The 20369-nt window shown below is 37.8% G+C and overlaps 1 protein-coding gene across 1 annotated transcript in view; it reads left to right on the forward strand.

The window, feature by feature from the left end:
- NPHS1 (NPHS1 adhesion molecule, nephrin) overlaps positions 1-19902 on the forward strand; it is a 1231105-nt gene extending 1211203 nt beyond the window's left edge. The window contains exon 28 of the mRNA XM_044079328.1: positions 14018-19902. Coding sequence (XP_043935263.1) covers positions 14018-14140 — 123 coding nt within the window. The 3' untranslated portion in view covers positions 14141-19902. The remainder of the gene's footprint in view (positions 1-14017) is intronic.
- The last annotated feature ends 467 nt before the right edge of the window (positions 19903-20369 follow it).

The raw sequence follows: 20369 nt of genomic DNA on the forward strand, positions 1-20369 counted from the left end.
CCCCACTCTGGAATCATAGATAAACTTACTAAGCTGGGCATTAATCCCTACATCACCCAATGGGTTGCTAACTGGCTTACTGATAGAACCCACACTGTAAAAGTAGCCGACTCCAAATCCAGCTCCAGACAAGTGACACGTGGAGTACCTCAGGGTTCAGTCCTGGGACCGCTGTTGTTTGTCATCTACTTCTCTGAAGTTCAGTCTGACACTAAGGGACTCTGGCTAACAAAGTTCACAGATGACTGCAAACTGGGAGCCATTATTGAATCCCCAAATGATGTGGATAGTCTACAAAAGGGCCCTACAGAAACAGATGCTTGGTGCCAGAGCCATGGGCTCAAGCTCAATGCCAAGAAGTGTATAGTTATCCCCTTTGGGAAAAAACATGTACCCGTGAATTACCATATAGGTGGCAGTACACTAAACACCGAAAGTGTGATAAGAGACTTAGGGACACAGGTGGACAGTGGTCTCACCTTCGATAACCACATCGCCACAACAGTCAGGAAATCATTCTATGTGGCACACCTCATCACTAAGGGCTTTTCATCCAGAAAAAAATGAGGTCATTGTCCCACTGTACTCATCCCTCATTAAACCCATTATAGAATACAATGCCCCGTTTGGTATGTACCTCTCAAGACATCTGCAACAACTGGAAAGGCCTCAGAAATACCTCACTAAAAGAATCACAGGCCTAAAGCAGATGCCCTACACTGACTGCCTTAAAAAACTCCAGCTATAGTCTGTCGCATATTGTCTACTCAGAGGCGATCTCTGCTTAACATACAAGGCCATGTCAAACCCTGAACTGTTGGACATGCTACACTTAAAGAAATACCAATCTGTCAGAGCCACACACTCCAGGGATCTAAACCTTGTCATCACAATAAACAAAACATGCTGGAGGGATAGGTTCCTGACCTAGAGACTCCCCAGACTCTGGAATAGATTGCCCATACATGTCAAGCAGAGTGCCTCTTTGGCTCTCTTCAAAAGGAACCTTGATGACTGGATGGGAGAAAGGAAATTCACCCCAGGGATCACATTAGTCACCCTGCTAGACAGGGATCCAGGGAAGTAAATAGTGTGGGAAGAAATAGCTAGGGAATTGTTATGGCTAAGCTTGTATAGGCTCTAGGGCTGGTAGCCTAGTACCAATCTATGAACCTATGAACCTATAATTCATTCTTTCTGTATTTTCACTGCTCAAAACAAGGAAAAATGTGTGATGCAGAATGTGCAATGCTTACAAAGTTAATCAGGAATGTTGTACCAGCCTGTATAATGGATCACATTGCCATTTTTAGACAGGTTTGTTTGTTTTTGTTTTTTTTTCCAGTGGCAGATAATGCTATGAATGAAACGTTTCATAAAGGAGTAATAATGTGTCATCTAAATACTCAGAAGTACAAAATAGCACTGTCATTTGTTCTGTATCAATAGCATCTCTCAAACTCTACCTTTCCACTGTAGTAGGACTCAACTAAGTAAGGGCACAGACAACAACTACAGCTAAACCACAACACTGCAAACTGCATATAAAAGGTACCAAATCCAGTCTCCGTCTTCTTTACATTTATGTAACCCATCTGCTGTGTTGTTACTTTCCTTAAAACCTTCTGATTGTGAGGCTGTCACCATGATGCAACTTGAAAGAAGATAATCCTGAATGGCTAATGAGTCCAACCCAATCTGACATTAGCATTTATTAAGGTTTTCTTAGGATGCTGTCAAATTATTCACCATTTAATGAAATCAGCAAAAACAAATCCTTAACTGGGTATACTATGTATAATGACAGAAGGAAACAATTATCCCATGTAATCTTCTATAAATGTTTTAAGCATTCTGCCTTCCCTCCATTACTACTGAGTCTTCCTTTTATACTTCTGAAATGCCCCCTACAATGCTTTTTAACTATCCATTCCAGTAGTTTGGTCCAAGGGCTCAAAATCTTTTTGTGAGGAATTGCTTTCCTAAATATAGGTATTACTTGGTTTCAGCAGCTTACTTCCTGCATCTCCCCTCCATCCTTCCCATTAAGAATTATCTTTTAACATCTTCCTAACTTGAACATGTATATCCAGAAAATTCTCCCACTGGCCCCTGTAGTTAAGTGAGAAGATTCATAGGTCATCTAATCTATGGTCATACACTCTCTATTCTCCCCACACATCCTTCTAGAGATTTTCCTTTAGACTTTCTTTATCAGCCTCACATCTGCTTCTTTGAATAGCATACAAAGCAGAATGTGGTTCCCTTATGTTGTGGTCTGTCCAAGATGTCTTAAAGTACACTAATTGCTTTGCTGTTTTGTTACAGTCTGTTCCTCTGAGGATATATTCTGTTATTCTCTTTGCAGCTCACTCTATTCCTAGTGGCTCTGCCTAGGCATCATGCAGACATCGAATGCCTCTCCCTATTCTAGGAACGTCAGTTTCCATAGCGACAGCAGGTGCAGTAGCTGAAGTACAATACATTCAGCTATCTGCAATGTACCTCAATTTCCATATTTCTGCTCACTTAGATGATTCTTGTTACACAATTCTTCCCATCCTCAAATATTGTGCCTATATTTGTGAATCCAGAAAGAGGTTAATCATGCTCTTTTTTCCATTCATGATGTCTGAAATGAAAACAGTTAAACCTATTAGACCCATGACTTACTCCTGCAATACTTACCACTCACATCCCTTATTTCTGATTGCGCCCCCTCACAATACCTTACAGTGTCCTATACTTCAACAATGCTACAATCCAGTTTCTCAATCAGAATGCTTTTGCTAGATCATATATATTTTTTTAGTAGCTACCTCTGTGGATAACAGTCATAGGGCATGCTAATGTGCAGATGGACAATACCTGCTGGCAGTCCTTTGTCCATTCTCTTGTAACATTGCCTTGAGACTGAAGCTTGTATGACTGACAGCTCCTTATGTCCATGAGTTCATTCTATTAGCCATGAAAACTATGTTCCTCAAAAGAGAGTCATTAACCTCTCACTTAAAATGTATCCTTAACTTTCTCTGCTACTGATGTTAGGATAACAAACATGTAGTGTTGCTTCCCCATTTATAAGAATATCATTTCTGATCTTTAATGATCCACACTATTATATATATATATATATATATATATATATATATATATATATATATATATATATGGGTCTACTACGATTGATTGAAAATTCACTTGATTGTAAATGAAATTACTAGGACCACTTCACTGAAAGCTCACTTCACTGAAAACTCACTTGACTGAAACTCATTTCGTTGGCAGTTATAAATGGCCTTTTCCCCACTGTAGTGCAACCCTGGAGTTAGTATATAAAGTAAGGGAGGTGTGGGGGGTGAAGTCCCCCACATATCGTGGTCATACCTCTCAACTTGGAAATATCAAAAATCTGGACAAGGCCCATGAAAAATAGGTACAAATCTGTACGCTGATTAACATCTAATTTGCATACACAATTATGTAACCCCACCCACTCCAATGAAATGTGGGATACCAACTTTCGAACACAAATTGAAGAACAGACAACCAAAACATGGCACCAGACCAGAGTCCCCCTGCAGCCATTCCAGTGTCCTGTTACCTGGCTATTTTGCCCCATTTACCATAAACACTAATGTATGCATACTGCTTTACTTCTACAATGATTTGAATTTTATTTTTACATTTTACAGCACAACAATGCAGAAACACTAAAAGACATCATCTGGTAAACAAAGCAATACCATCTCACAATGAAAATAGGCTTGACATTAAACTTTGCCCTTGAAACTCACATTCATTGAAACAGCATTGAATCCCACACCACATCCAAAGAAAATGCATCTGGCCAGTGGTGGATAAAGATTACCTTTGGGCTGTTTATCATTGGCCCCTTGCACACAAAACAAGAAACATATATGTGTTCTTTTCTTTATACATCTTCCTGACTTTATTAAATTATATTCCTTGTATAATACAACACACATGTTAGAGCGCATTTTAAATTTATTGTTTAAACATTTTACCAGTAATCTGTACTGTAGGCAATGAAACAAAACACATGAACCAATAATAACAAAACTGCCCAATTCAGAACTTTTCCATCATAAAAGTCTGCTTCTACACTATAAATAGAATGACAGTAGTGTATGCCATAGGCATCTTGAACAGTGTTTCGCACTTATTTTCAATTTCATTTTTTTTGGGGGGGGGATGGACAAAAGGTCAAAAACCAGGGACGCATTTTAAACATTGCTTGTATAATTTTGTAAAGTTGCTAGAATAAAATGTGGCGCTATCATCATGCATTTCACTGACAGGTTTTGAACCCAGGACTCTATGCACAACATTCAGAACAACATACCACTATCCCACATCAGCAGCTGTCTGAAAAATAGGAAGACTGAAACTTAATAGCCATCATTTAGTGAATTCATTTCTCACTTCTCAACACTCTTCAACACAAAAAACATGGACAAACAACAAAGCCAATAATGGGGGAATACAAATTCAGTTCTCACTTCTCACTCACCATATCTCTGAACTATTAGCACAAAAACAATAATAGGGGAATACAAATTGTGTGCTCACTTCTTATCATAGCTCAACTCTTAGCACAAAAAAAGTATTCTTACTTTTCATCATAGCTCTCAACTCAGTCATCTTCTTATCATAGCTCTAAACTCTTAGCAAAACAAAAAGTATTCTCAACTCAGTCATCTTCTTATCATAGCTCTAAATTCTTAGCAAAAAAAAAAAAGTGTTCTTACTTATCATAGCTCTCAACTCAGTCAGAATTTGACCAGTTTTTGTTTCTCTTCCCACCTTTTATTGTTGCTAAGATAATATTGGCTGAGGTACTGTGGCCATAGTAGCATGAGGAAAGCAGAATTAATGATTAACTTTGACTCAGCATTACAGCAGAAACAGAGTTGCACTGATACTGGATTAGAGAACCCCATTGTTGAGGCAGATGAGTATAGGATAATTAACTTCCTAACATCCACTCAGCCTGTGTTACTGCTTCAGTCGATAAAAGTAAATAGCCACCCCCCACAAAATGTTTTTGTTCTTCATGTACTCCCCCCTCACATAATCGTCTTGCTCCCTCACCTCCCGGTTGGTACATTCAATTGTACATCCTAGCCAAATATAACCTGTCAAGTGGTGGAAAGGGTTCAGTTAGTGGGCCATCAGAAGCAGTGAGTCAGTTTTTTTCTTCTTCTTTTTCTTCTTTTTTCACTTTCTTTCTTGAAATTGGTAAGTATTGATCAGTGCTCTGCCCTGGTATACAAATACAATTCAACTAAAATAAATATATACCCTCCCTTTGGTTTCTTTGCAGTGACATACTTCCTGCTCTGTCTGCCAGCACAAGAACATGCTTGCTACTAAACCATCAATGCTCATTTTGACTGCAACACTGAATGTCTCCTTCCAGGCCATCACTACTAGAATCTGTGCCCATCAGGATCATCTTAGTGGCCATCATTCATTAGCATGTCAGTGGTAGAAATGGTGGTGGCTAGGGATAGTAGGCTCTTTTTACCCTGTACTAAAGGTACATGGTTTGAGCCTGAATACCTCTAGCCAACACACACACACACACACACACACACACACACACACACACACACACACACACACACACACACACACACACACACACACACACACTTACCCTGAGTAGTGCTCTTCCTCATGCCGCCATTCATTAATCCAGGCTACGCTCTCCACTCTCCATGCTGCTGCCGCCATTAATCCCAGCTCTGCTAGCAGCCCTCTTCTTCATGCCGCCATTCATTGATCCAGGCTCCGCTCGCCGCCATTCACTAATCCCGGCTCCGCTCGCTGCCATTAATTCCAGCCCTCTGCTTGCCATGCTGCTGCCATCCATTTACCTGTATCAGCTTTGCGGTTAAAAGTTAACCGCCAGCCAGCCGGAAATGATGACGCGAGCTCCTTGAGCTCAATTCCGACTGGCTGGTAGCCTGACGGCGCTGATGTCATTGCGCACGTGATGACGTCAGCTCCGTCAGCACGAAACTTTTAAAAAAGAAAAGAAAAATCAGAAATGAAGGGGTGCCACTCGGGAATCGTGGCGCCCCTTCATTTGGACCCCAAAACTCGGTAAAAACCGAGTAATTCGGAACGGTTGGGAGGTCTGATCGTGGTTATATATTCTCTTTTGGAAACAGTTATTTATTGCACTTGTAAGTATCACTGCATATAGTTTAAAATGTTTATAATATGTGGGGGGCTACACCCCCACACCCCCCAATGTGGGGGGCTGTGCCACCCACACCCCCACTTACTTTATATACTAACTCCAGGGTCGCACTACAGTGAAGAAAAGGCCATTTATAACTTTCAATGAAATGAGTTTCAAAGAAATGAGTTTTCAGTGAAGTGAGCTTTCAGTGAAGTGGTCCTAGTAATTTAATTTTCAGTCAAGTGAGTTTTCAATCAACCATAGTAGACCCATATATATATTAATAGTATGAGAGAACTTTTGTGAGATCTCACGGCATATGAAAAAATGATTTTACATTTTTATGATGTGATCTGATAAGCTACTGATATTATTTTGTAAGAACGTGTTTCTAATAACACTTCTGTTATAACCCAGGATTCCTGTGAAGATTGTCATTCCTCAGGCCTACAGACCTCTTAAAAATCTTCCATCTTTGCCCTCTTTTGTCTGCCTTTTACTCAAAGACTGAACCTCTAGCCCTATTTATTGACAAAAAACTTAAAACATCTTTTAGAAATATGTTATTCTTTGAGTTGTAATTTCATCAGTAAGATAAACAATATTAAATACTGGGAAAATGCTTTGATGGCTGCCACTTATACAAATTCTCTGATCTGTGCTTCGCTATGAGGACATTTCTCTGATTCTGAATTGTATATCGTTTTTTTCTTAAACATATTTTTGCAAACAATTAGTGATAGAGAACCACCAATACCTTTCCAGAATGTACTAAAACTATATTTATTTCTGAACAGGATGCTTGGAGTCAACCAGTATAAACCAGAATACAATTCTATTTACTTGATGCACCATTTTGCTTTTAATGCATAGGCTAAAGTTATAAAATCCTAACAATGACATTAGTGCTATTGTCTTATGTGGTAAGACTGCTTCAAATCTGACTTTTATACTTAAGGCTTCTAACTTTAAGAGAAACACTGAAGACTTATTAGGTGTACCACTTTAAACTATTTTGGAATATATTAATCAGACATAACTGAAACAGAACTTAAAGCAGATGTAGGACCACTGTCATTTTTCACATGCATGGAAGAAAGTCTATTTGCACAGAGTACATAATCCACTTAGAAATCTTTTAGACTTTCTTCACAGTTAAAGAAACATCTCATTTGTATGGAAACCGCTCCTAAATTAACACAGAGTCTGTAGTCAGCCTTGAAGTCAATAAAATGGAATTCACAGAGCTACAAGAATACTGAATTGATGGTTTTCACAATGGGTAGAAGTTGTCCATTTAGTCCAATCAGATATTGGGATGAAAATGCCTCATATCTGATATTTAATTTCTGTCTTTAAAATGTTTATTTTTCTTTGTGTCCTTTCTCTTACTCTTTTCAGTGCATATATTATTATTATTGTTTTTATTTTAGTTGCATGTGATTGGATGCACTGTATTTTATTGAATTATTAAATTTGTATTTTGATTGGGTGGTTAACCCATTCTTTGATGTATTTCAGGTGAATGTAATGAGTGATTTCAGTTCTGATGAAGTTCCGTCATCAGTGACAAAAGTGCTTAACTTTTTCATTGTTCAGTAAATAATTTATACTGGTAGTTCATTACTGGTTCCTGGCAGGATTGTTTTTTGCTTTTTATTAAATTCCCAGTAGTGATTATTTAAAACATCAGGATTACTTAGCTAAACTATTTAGTGTTATGGACAAAGGAAATATCTTGCTGCTGGGTGATTTTAATTGCCCAAATATTAAATGGTTTAGCCTCACTCCTAATAGTATATACCCTAAGCAGTTTACTGATATTATTTCCCTCTATGGATTAGAACAAATGCTCACTAGTAGCACTAGGGGGAACAATGTACTGACATCGCTGTCACAAATATGCCTAATATAATTTAATATGTCTCTCTTATATTGCCCATTTTGAACCTCTGTTCATAATTTCATCAAGTTTGAAGTAATTGAATCTTTTTCCTCACTATCCATATCTAACAGATTCAGTTATGGGAAAATAAATGATCACAATATACAACATATTATTCTCTGATTAAAGTAGTATTATTGCATGCTTATAGTAATAACTTCTTATAAATAAAAAGTATGACTTTACAACACTTGAAAATATATCAAGACATTGTGAAATGTATAAACAGCTTTAAACAGAAAAGGTTCCAAATCTAGATTCCTTTCCTTTAGAATTAAGTAGCAAAGCTGTATGAAAAAAAAAAGAAAAGATTTTTAGTACTTAAAAAAGGCTCTCTTGAATGAACACAATGAGATTAAACAAAATTAGTAACACATGAAAAAAAAAAATAATGCTGGTAAATCAGCTTTTGGAAAGGAGTTAGCTGAAGACACTTCTATTATGAAAAATTTGTGCAAATACATAAACAGAATTATAAATCACAGCAAACAATCAGTTCATTGGATAGCAAATGTATTTAACAATTACTTTATCAGTAGTATTTGTAATAATTTTAGTTCAAACAGTGAAGAATTAGGACCTAATATTTCACTAGAAGTCTCTTGCTCATTTATTAGTTTTATTAGAAAGGCATTGCATAATATTATGGTCACTCTTGGAGTTTTATTGAAACTAATCTTTAAAAATATTCTGTGTTGGAATGGTTGCAGGATCTTGGAAATGTCCATGTCACTCCTATATTTAAGAAAAAGTAATGGATATGAAGCTAAGACTTATTAATCTATTAGCCTGACTTTAATTATGGGTAAATGTTTTAGTGATGTATTATTGATATCATAACCAGTAAAGATGAATTGCCTTTACTAGATATCTATCAACACAATTGTTTAAAGGATAATTTTACAAATCCTCATTTAATGGCAATTTATGATCAAATTTCCATGGGCTTAGGTGCAGGTTTATCATCAAGTATAATGCATTTGGATATGGCTAATGCTTGTGATTCTTTACCTATATCAGTTATTTATCGAACAGTAGACAGAGCAAATATTAATTCATTTAAGATGGATTATGAATTGGTTATCAGGAAGATTACAATAAGTTGCAGTATATGAAATTATGTCTGAATATTTACCAATAGAAATGGATGTCCCTCAAGGCTCAGCTTTTTGACCCACATTATTTAAGTGTTTAAAACTATCCCTCAAATTAATAATTGTTTGATTGGTAATTAAGCCAATGACTGTAAATTTGATTTTTGATTACTAGTGAAAATGGCACTTCTATCACTATGAGTGTGTGAGATGATGCAAAAGATCTCATATTCATCAATGAAAGATGGCATGTCATGTATTTTGGAAAGACAAGCTTTAGGACTTCATATTTTTGCCATTAGCAATATTTAATGATCTTGAAGCTTTCAGAGTGCTGAGAATTTTAATATTTGATAATTTCTCTTTGGGAAACATGCTAACATAATACATTGCTGAGCTATGAAACAGATAGATGTTATGATTAAAAATCATACCGCAAGGAATATTAATTATCTGTTTTGTATAAGACACATAGAAGACAAATTTTTGAACATAATGTTTGTGACTTTTTATCAAAGGCCAACATAAGAGATTGACAAGGAAAATATTAAAAGTAAAGAAAATGACTTGTATAGATAAATCTAAATTCCTTCACGTATATACTTAGCACTATTGATAAATAAGAGAAAACATTATTGTGGATCTAACGTATTTCGCCATGTAACATTAAAACATTTTAAAAACAGATCTATATCATGGCATATTGGTATTTAGAAATAATGATTTAAAGTTAAATATGAAACCATTTAAAACAAGATTAAGGCATTTTTTTTTATAATCTTATGAATGTTTGTATTTTTGAATAAGCTTCTCACTTGAATATGATCCTCAAGTAATTTGAAAACATTTAAACAGTATCTTGACATCTGGGTTGGAAATTTGGTATGTGATCATTAAATAATGAAATCAGTGCAATCAGTGTCCTTTGATTATTTTTGAACTGAACACTGTGAATGTGCTTATGAACATATGAACTTATTTACTTGTAGAAGCTAATGGCTATAGTGAGATTCAAGGCCTGTGCTTAAATAGATATGTGTATATACGTAAAACTGTCAGTTAATAGTTTCCTTCCTTCCTTTGGACAATTTAAAGCAGTTTATAATGGAAGAACAGAATAGCCATGTTTGACAGTAAACAGCCAATTAGGTAATGGAGAAAGGTTAGAGGTAAATTTAAAGCAGTTTATAATGGAAGAATAGAATAGCCATGCTTGACAGTGAACAGTCAGTTAGGTAATGGAGAAAGGGTAGAGGTAAAAAATGTAGATGTGAAACCAGAGTGAATCAAATACCTTTCAAGGGATGGGAAAACAATCTTTTATTCTTGCATTCTTGCCATTGTTTAAAAACACATTAATAGTAAACACATTCATTTTCCAATTGGATTTCATCAGACTCCCCCTCTAAAAAAAAAAATAAAACTCCCGCCAAAAGTAAAACATGTATCCAAATGAAAAAAAAAGAAAAAAGCAAAGCTATGTATGAACTTAAGTATAAATAACTACAAAATCATGTCTTAAAGAAAGTGAATACTGGATAAGTAACACATTTTCCCAGTCTATGTGTAAAATATGAATAAAATTCCACCTATTCAGTTGGTCTGTAAATTTTGCACGATTATCTCTGCTGACTTCTACTGCTCTGATTTCAGAGATACATTCTTATTAGCCTCCATTTAAAAAATGAAGTTGGTAAAACAAACATTTAGAATCATTTTCTTACTTTAATTTGTAATCTCAAAAAAAAAAATCTTACAAAATTGCCATTGTGTAGCTTCAATAAATAGTGTAAATCTTCAGTAATATGCAGCAAATAAGTGCTTATGGGATTAATCTTGAAGTATATTACATCATGAGCCAGATTCATAAATATACCATGGTGTGTAGACCGCCATGTACACGGCTTAGTACTTTTTTGTATTCAGTAAGCACCTGTACGTGGTGCTGCACAGTCCTCCAACATGAAAATGTGCAGCACCTTGAAGGGCTGTCCCTGTGGCTGTACTGAATGCTAATGAGGCTTTTTGAGAGAAAGGCATATGTTAATTAGCTATATGCTCTCTCACTGAACTGCCCTGAGGAAGCCATCTACATTGCTGAGTGATTCAAAAAAGCACCTATTCGTGTAGATTAGTCCAACCAACCAACTCCATCATGTTGTGGTAGTGAAAATCAATCACTAGACACCAGAGCTTACTGTTAAAGTGTCATAATGGCACCAACATCAAAATAGAACATGGTTGGGGATATCATTGGTGACCAGGGAGAAAGTTTAAAAGCTCCACACTGGCACACCACCATTACTGCAAGGAATGGGTTGGGGATACACATTCTACAGTGCTGTACCAGCACCCTAGTTACTGGGGGGATGGGGGAACACTACACATCTGTGGATAGTGCCCTAAAACACAACAGCATGAAGGGAATGGGGTGAATCACTAGGCACACTCTTAAATGATGTAATATATCAAATGCAGTTTGTGGATCAGGGATGGGGAGATCCATTAGGGAGTACATTGGCATGATGGCACCAACATTACTACATCGATCAGGGGAAAGGGGAAACCACTGGACACTGGATGAATCTATAAAGTGCTCTGATGGCACAGATGTTGCTATGGGGATGGGGGTTGGGAAATACAAAATACTCCTTAATGTGCACTAAGACACATACAGTGTGATGGGATTGGTGGGGAAACCAGGGCTTTGAGTCCTAAGTGCTGTAATGGCATCAATGGTAGTATGGGGGAGGGGCTGTGGAGGCAATGACTAGACCACAAGGGTGACTCTTTAAAATGCCATGGTGGCATCAACATCAAAACAGGTATTGAAGGACAGGGGGCTACACTAGATCACGAAGACCTAAGTCATACTCCCATAATTGCACTAAAGTATTACAGGGGTGAGGTGAACCATGGGAGGGTAGGGACTGTAGTGTGCAGGTGTGTGTGTGTATGTGTAGTGTATATGTACATTGTATTTATATATCTATATAGAAATAAATATAGATATAGATAAACACACATACACACACAGATACACACAATTGTATGGTTGCATACATGTGTGAGAGAGTGACTGAACAGGGGGTTCCAACTTTCTACTTGGGCAGTAGTGTACTGCTGCAATGTACAGATCAGCCATTTGGGATGTACCTTACAAGACACCTGCAACAGCTGGAAAGACCACAGAAGTACCTCACCAAGAGGATTACTGGCCTCAAACATATGCCCTATGCAGCCCGACTGAAGAGACTCCAGCTGTACTCGGTTGTATACAGGTTTCTCAGAGGTGATCTCTGCCTGACATACAAGGCCATGTCCAACCCAGAATTGATGGACATACTCCATCTCAAAAAAAAACAAATCTCTGAGAGCCACATGCTCTAGGGATCTAAACCTCACCACAATGATAAATAAGACGTGCTGGAGGGATAGATTCCTGTCCCAGAGACTCCCCATGCTTTGGAACAGGATTCCAATCTAGATTAGGCAGAGCCCCTCACTAACACTCTTCAAGAGAAACCTTGATGAGTGGATGAGAAACAGAAAATTTACCCCGGGGATCACTGAAGTGGTTTTGCTGGACAGAGGCACAGGGAACTAATGGCTCTGCTGGACAGAGGCACAGGGAACTAATCTAAGTGGGTGGCAAAAGCCAGCACATTCTGCCTAGGCTTATAGATGCCCTTGGGCAGATAGTCATGTACTTACCTATGAACCTATGAACCTATGATCTGCATGTTGCTATAATACCTGAACTTCAGGAAATAAGGAAATTAGATAATATTGTTGTGGCTAGCATGTTCGGAAATCTCAAATAGGCATGTTGCTCTAGAAGGGCCTTTAATGAATTCTCAGGCATATCTGTATTCACTGACATCACACAGCTTTAAGAAGAATCAAATGTAAAAATATTCAAAGTAAAATGGAATCTAACATTTAGTGAATATACTTGCATTTTTGTTACTTCTCTTTTAAGAAAGTCTCTAGTAAAAATTGTTATAAATCAAAATGGAAAAGGGAGAACATGTAGACCAGATAAAAAGAAAGAAAAGAAAAGTAAAGAAGGGAAAAATAAGAGGCAGTGAAAGAAGGAATACTGTGGGTTAATTTGGATGCAAAATCAAGCAAAAAGACAGAGTGCTAGTAAAAAAGTGCACTGACGGCTTATTTGGTTGCAAATTCCCCTGTGTGGTGGGTTGATAGCCAATGATAAGGATTATAAAGTATATGATTGCCTGCCCACTTTCTTTATTATATCATTCAGTAGCTGTCACATTAACATTGACACCTCTTGTATGCTGTGGTGTATACATAATGTAACTCATTTTGTTGCATGTTGTTGCCTCACATTTAGCTCCACTATCATTGCTCAAAGGTTTTTGGTAAAGAGTGAATTGTGCCTAACCTGACTCTGGAAGCATGAGTCTTTTGTCTACCTATGTGTCTGGCTCCAGCCATATCAACATATTGATGTATATACTTATGGCAGTCAATTGTAGCAGGAAATCTACCCAACTCCATTTCATGTTCTTTGGATTCCTGTCCAAAGGTAATCACTGCCCCTTTATTTAGTGAATAACATAAATAAAGATTTATTTATTTTACTAATTTAATTTCTTAATCATAAGCAGATGAATTTAGATTTATAAAACAAAACCTGTACCTAAACAACAAAAGGTTCTCAGTTATTAATTAAGGAAAAGAAGATAAGTGCACTATTATCAGACCATTACAGTGGCTTTTTATTTGACTTTATAGGGGGCATATCAGAGAAGAGGAAGGCCTCTTGCAGAATATGAAGAACCAGTCCAGCTCTACGACAGTGTACCTGACTACCAGTCCACTGATCTTCCATTTCAGATGAGAGGCGAGCTTGTCTGACACTAAAAAACGCATAATATGAAATACTTCATTGCTGTTCCTGTTGTTTTCCACTAAGGAGAAATCAATTTTTTCTCAGTTACTTAAGCTGCAAAAGATCTGGTTTAAACTGTATAATAAATTATGTTTCAAAATGTTAATAAAGTGGATAAGTACATACAATAATGCAGTTTCAGCAGTGATGTAAGTATGCAACTTTCAGATTTAACATAATTCAAGTAGGTAGGTATTTTGAGCAATTTAATCAAGTAAAAACAATTAAAAATGTCTAATGTTTTGTTTAGTATAATTTATTGCGCAAGTTTAAAAGGAAAAGCTTGGAAGGACATAATATCAGTGCAGTACATTGAATTCTGCAATTATGCTGTGAAATTAACTTTACTCTTGAGACAAGTTTTATTAAGTTTATTCCTCAAACACATCATAAGTTATCTATGATTGGAGATCTGATCATATCTCTTTGTCCCCTTCCATAAACACATCACACGGAATGACATTTGACAACCTTTATTAAACTTTCATAAGAAGAATTTGTTAAAACATATTTATGAATTACAATTATAATATAACTGATTTTAATCACAGCATAAACATTCATGTAATGTTAATCAGGACAGCATGACCTTACTCAGCCTGACCCAGTAACCAGTGTCCATACCTCTGCTCGCTTACTTTACTTATGCAGCAGCATGCTACCACTCACTGCATTTTCCATTTATTAAATTACAGATCCAACCAAACAAGCAGTGTCCTTATCTCAGCTCGCTTATTTACTTATGAAGCAGCATCCCATCACTCATTCATTTGCCAGTTATTGAATTAACATCCAGCCAATAAGCAGCATCCTTACCTCTGCTCGCTTATTCAGCAGTTAGCCTCCAGCTGCTCACTTTCCTTTCCAAACTCATTGAAATGAACATCCAATTACAAAGGGGTAACAGAAGAAGGCAACCCTGTCCCTCTTCTCCACCCACCAGCATAAAAAGGCTGTTCTTCCTCCATCCTACCCAAATTTCCATCAACCTAACCAACCATAAAATGGCAGGTTTGGACAAACATCATTCAGTGTCTGCCATCCTCTCAAAGCCAAACTGGACCTTTTCATTAACCCCCAAATCCCTATTATATAAGTACCCAAAGCCGCCAATTGACTAAATTGATAAATAATCAAATGATCTCACCCCTATATGAACAAAAAACATAACTTTGTATAACTTCTGTATATTAACTAAATTCTCACTATTCCAACTACCAATATTACCATCCAAAAGAAACACCAAAACATTAAACCCAATGCCATGCAAAATCATGTAAGGGCAATTGCCTACCATCATGCCTAACTGCAGCTCTTTTTCCCCACTCAATCTATATAATAATGACCACATGAGATGTCCTTCCTAAATTCACTTTAAGAGCAATCCTGCCATCAAACCAACTATCCAGCATAAGCAGAAAACTATGAACATCCTAGCCCTGGCTGACCAACAAACCCCCTTCTGAATGACTAAAATGCATACTTAAAATAAATGCTACACATACTGTATCCCCATGATCCTCCGATTCCCAACACTAACTCCCACACAAAACCTATCTTGATACTAGCCAAAGCCTGTCAATCTTCACACTATCAACCTACCCCAACCCTTCAAACCAATGACAGCTGAGCGAGATTTATTAAATTCACTTAGCCATGTCACCTGTGCAAATACAGTACTCTCAGTTAAATCCTCCTTGATCAGTTGAACTGTCTTAGCTTGCTCCCACTCCTGAAAAATAACTAAGTCTTTTCCACCAAAAACCTTCCCACAGACAACTGTAACGCACATTTAACCACTCTAGCAATTCCATACGCTATGCTCAACTTATAAAAGGTGCCCAAAACTCCACAACACTCCTTTAATCTTAACACAACCTGACACACCTCAAACATGTGCAACATGACCCATATCACTGTCATATTGCACAAATCAAAGTAATCCATAAACCCCACAAAAAGCAAATCCCCATGGAGAACACTATCCATCTGCCCCAAGGGGCATCCCCGTGAATCGTTCTGGGGCAAGACAATGGTAAAATGCACTAACTTATTAACCCCTACCCAACATAACCCAATTAAACAGACCGACGTGCAATTTCAGTAATCCAAGAAGCTGAAAAACATCCTTAATCTGCTGCTTGACCCCGGCTTCCCCTCAAATCTTTCCTTTCATTTGTTACCTTTGTATCTGTTAAGGAAGTAAACATGCCCTACATCTACAAAGAATCCCAGACAAATGCCTTGCATAAGCCTTCCAACTTTTGCTTAATCAACAAAATATCCAGTTCCACATATGACCCCAACGACACCAATAAAACCGACAATGCTCCATCAAACCCTATCTGCTCATAAAGGTCATACCTATACCGAATACCTCCTACTAAACACCTCCTACCAGCCCAAAGCAGAGGTCAATTGGTATGTGTATTACTCACCCTAATAACCTTAACCTGATATGTGACATTAGTAACCTGGATGAGGAATAAAATTATCTTCCAGAAAATACCACGTCTGGAACAAACATCCACCTAATATCAAACAAAACACTTCATTATTCCTCTACAATACAACTGGATGGGTAACTCTAAATTCCACTCCAGAGATTCCACCCTTGTCCCCTAAAGACAATAGGAGCAGTATGTGGAAATAAGAAATTGAACATGGCTAGCTTACAAGGGCCCTAAAACCATTAACTGCATAGGTTCCTATGGTCCTATGATTGTTGAGACTCCACCCCCCCTGTAAACCCCAGACTCACTATAAACAACCCTCAGGCTCTGCATTACCCTGCCCCAAACATACCTCCACCCTGCCACCTCATTGTGCACCATTTCAACAATCAAAATACACACAAGAAGAATCCATTACCTTTTGAAGCCATTTCATCAGGGCACTGGCCGCTACTCACTCGGCAATCCCACATCTGTGACCTCATTGTACACCACTCAAGATGATTGGGACATCCATGAACAGACTCCATCACTTCCAAGTTCCCTTCCTTCAGGTCATCAACTGATGCCCACTCAAATTCCGGACCTCCGCAATCTGCAGAAGAAAACAGATTAAGCAGCTTGCCTTTACAAAAATTGAAACAAGGATGAGTCTCAAACCCTATACCTTGAGTATATGCAGCAAACACCTTATCACTATACCTCCCCTTTAACATCTAAATTAAGTTATCCAACAGATATAGAACCCCAAGGTTTTATGAAGGGCCTAAATAATGAGCTAAAATCTATCTCTTCCACCACCTCAGGACAGCACAGCCCACTTACTGCAAAACAGCAGTAAAATACTTGCTCTCAGTTCCACTGAAATGCCAATCAATACCCTCTCAATTCCACCAAAGTAAATGTCTAAGCAAAGCTATAGGTAACAGCAGGGCAACGACTAAATATAGGGGGAATATTGCTCTTTATAAACCTAGCAAGTTGACAGACAACCAGTGTGACTTCAGCATATGTCCCCACTATTGCTATTACAAACTCCTGTCATCCCTACGTTAACACCCAGCTGTAAAGATTTTCCAGTATTTTGTCCAAACAAGTGCAATTTTATGAAAATGGATAAAATTATAAAGCAACCAACATATGAGAAAACCTGAAGGTTCAGCACATCCCTTTCAATGTATTGAAGCAAGCACCCAGATAAAGCCAGCACAACAAACTGATGATCCAAAGCACCCCCTTTGAAATGGCCCCAGAAACTTATAAGCTGAAAGAAGGGGGCCAATGCTATCAAACTTGTTTGACTTGTTTAAAGGTATATCCACTATATCCACTAATGAAGCAGGTTCCCTACCTTGCAAGCAAGCTAGAAAATTCAACGTTATAAAACAACTAAAGCTATACAATACCTCCCAGAGTTTTTTTTTTTTTTTTTATATTAGCCCAATCTGAGATGGCTTCCGGCCATTCTGGGAAAATGTCAACCATCAAAAGATATATCCCTACCAGCTATCCATACAATTTGTGTGCTCGAAAGCAGCTGATAACTCATGGGTAATGAGAGACCACCTTTCCATCCCCTTGATCATCATGCGTGACTACTGGCCATCATTCATATGCCCCCCAGAAGCCCAGGAAAAAACTTCACAAACTGGGCACTCGCAAAAACATGCTGTCGCACAGGTCACCTCTCGCAGCTACCAAGCACCCTAATAGGCAGATGCCCACAACTATACTCCTCTACCTATCATAGCAGAAAGCCCAACAGTGCCAAAATGAAAACAAAATGCCCAAAACTGGAGCCACTTCAAATATTACTCCCACAGACTTGAACGTTGTTAGAATTAAAGGTTTGGCTCTAACATGAACACTCTGTAGAGCATGCATTCTCGAAACACAAATCAATTTACTAAAAGGTTATGCAGTTTTGTTACCAGTGTATTAGAATGTCCAGAGCACTCCATCTCTATTTTAATACATTGATTATATACCTAAATTAAGAATACATCCAGAATCACCAATAAAAGACCATGTTTAATTAACATATAAAAAGGAAATAAACTTATATCACCATCATTAAAATTATGCTGTGAAATACATTCTTATAACACACTATTAAAATCAGTTTAATAAATATGCATTTTAAATTATATTCCCAGACTGAATTATGAAAATCTTTTCTACAAATATAAACTGTGCAAAACATATTACTAGGTGACTCTGGCTCTATTCCTGGAACACTAATGTTTTCGTTCATCAGCTACTGACTTAGCTGACATTTAATTTTTTTTTTTTAATTTTTCCATAAAGGAAGCCATACCTAGACTGAGCATGTGCACCAATGAACTGTCACCAGGGTGTGCCTTAAGACCGAGAAAGCAGTCAAAAGACATGCCAAATGACCGGAACACAATAGGCACTGAAAGGAACATAACCTGACCACTGTGCCTACTGAGCAACTGCCGTTGAGTTGAAAGGGCAGCATCCAGAAAAAAAAACCCTCTACCAATGAGCCCCTACTCCTCCAACACCCAAACTCTGCCCTTTAGCCCTGTACCTGAATGCCCATTCACCACATGCCTTCAGGCCCTACCTTAGAACCACTTAGAGCTAGAAATTTGCAGGAAGCCATAACAAAACCAGAAAGGGAAATGACAAAAAAAAAAAAATTCAACAATTGTAAATGTAACAAGTTGGCCAAATAATGGATTACAATACCATGATTGTCTTGAAGGGTAATCTTGTGCAATTTAGTAAGTTGACGCTACCTTATCAAAGCCCCCTGTTATAGACAGAATGGTGTAAAACTACAAAACTGGCCTTCCACAATAATCTGTATCCTTGCAATGATGCTCTATCCACAAGCCCCTCCAACTAAAACCACAAAGAAACTGTCCACTAGTAATGTTTGCTTTACATAAAATGCGTATTATTGAATCTGCAATTAAAACTAAAAATCAGTCCCCTTGTGCATGTGTTTGTGTGAGGTAAAAATAGCATGGCACTGACTATTAACTCCATCCTGCTCATGCATGGTGCAAACTGTAAACTAACTCACTGAGTCAGAGCCCGAAAAAAGCCATTATTGGTCCCAGCTGAGGAAAATACCTCAGAATGTGGCATAACTGACTGGCCCCTAATGGAGCATTTCATTTCCAGTCACAGCTCAATCTTTACCACTGTTCCTGCATATTTAGAAAGTTAACAAAGAAGGCTCTGCATTAGCATAAGTATTCCCAATGGTAAGAAGTCCAAACTCACATGTCTATCCTCATTTATTAATCACCAGTCTTAGATGATTTTAAAAGAAGGAGACTAGAAATATGAGGCATAATTGTGGACATATCATGAAAGTCTGTGCAGCTGAGAGGCCTGTTCATTCCAACCTCTCTTCCCTTCCTGTTAAAAGCTGTACCATTAACAGGTATGGCCCTACTCCACTGACAATTTGTGCCGCACCGTGCATGCACAGTGGCAGCCATTACTCTCCCTCACTCAGAACTCATGAAAGCCACTCGCAGCTTCAGCTGAGGGGAACATGTTAACATGGCCATGCACTGAGAGGAAAAAAACAACAACCAAAACATACCAAAATGGGAGAGCCAGATAAGTGCCTGCTTCAACTACTGCACTGACAACCCAGTGACAGAACCACACAATCAAAACCACATCTCCCCAAGCCTCCAAACACCATGACATCGAGCAATCCCAATGGCACAGGATGTGTGTGTATATATATATATAT

Source organism: Protopterus annectens, chromosome 8.part0, assembly GCF_019279795.1.
Source record: "Protopterus annectens isolate FY-2018-M chromosome 8.part0, PAN1.0, whole genome shotgun sequence".
NCBI classification, from domain to species: Eukaryota; Metazoa; Chordata; order Ceratodontiformes; family Protopteridae; genus Protopterus; species Protopterus annectens.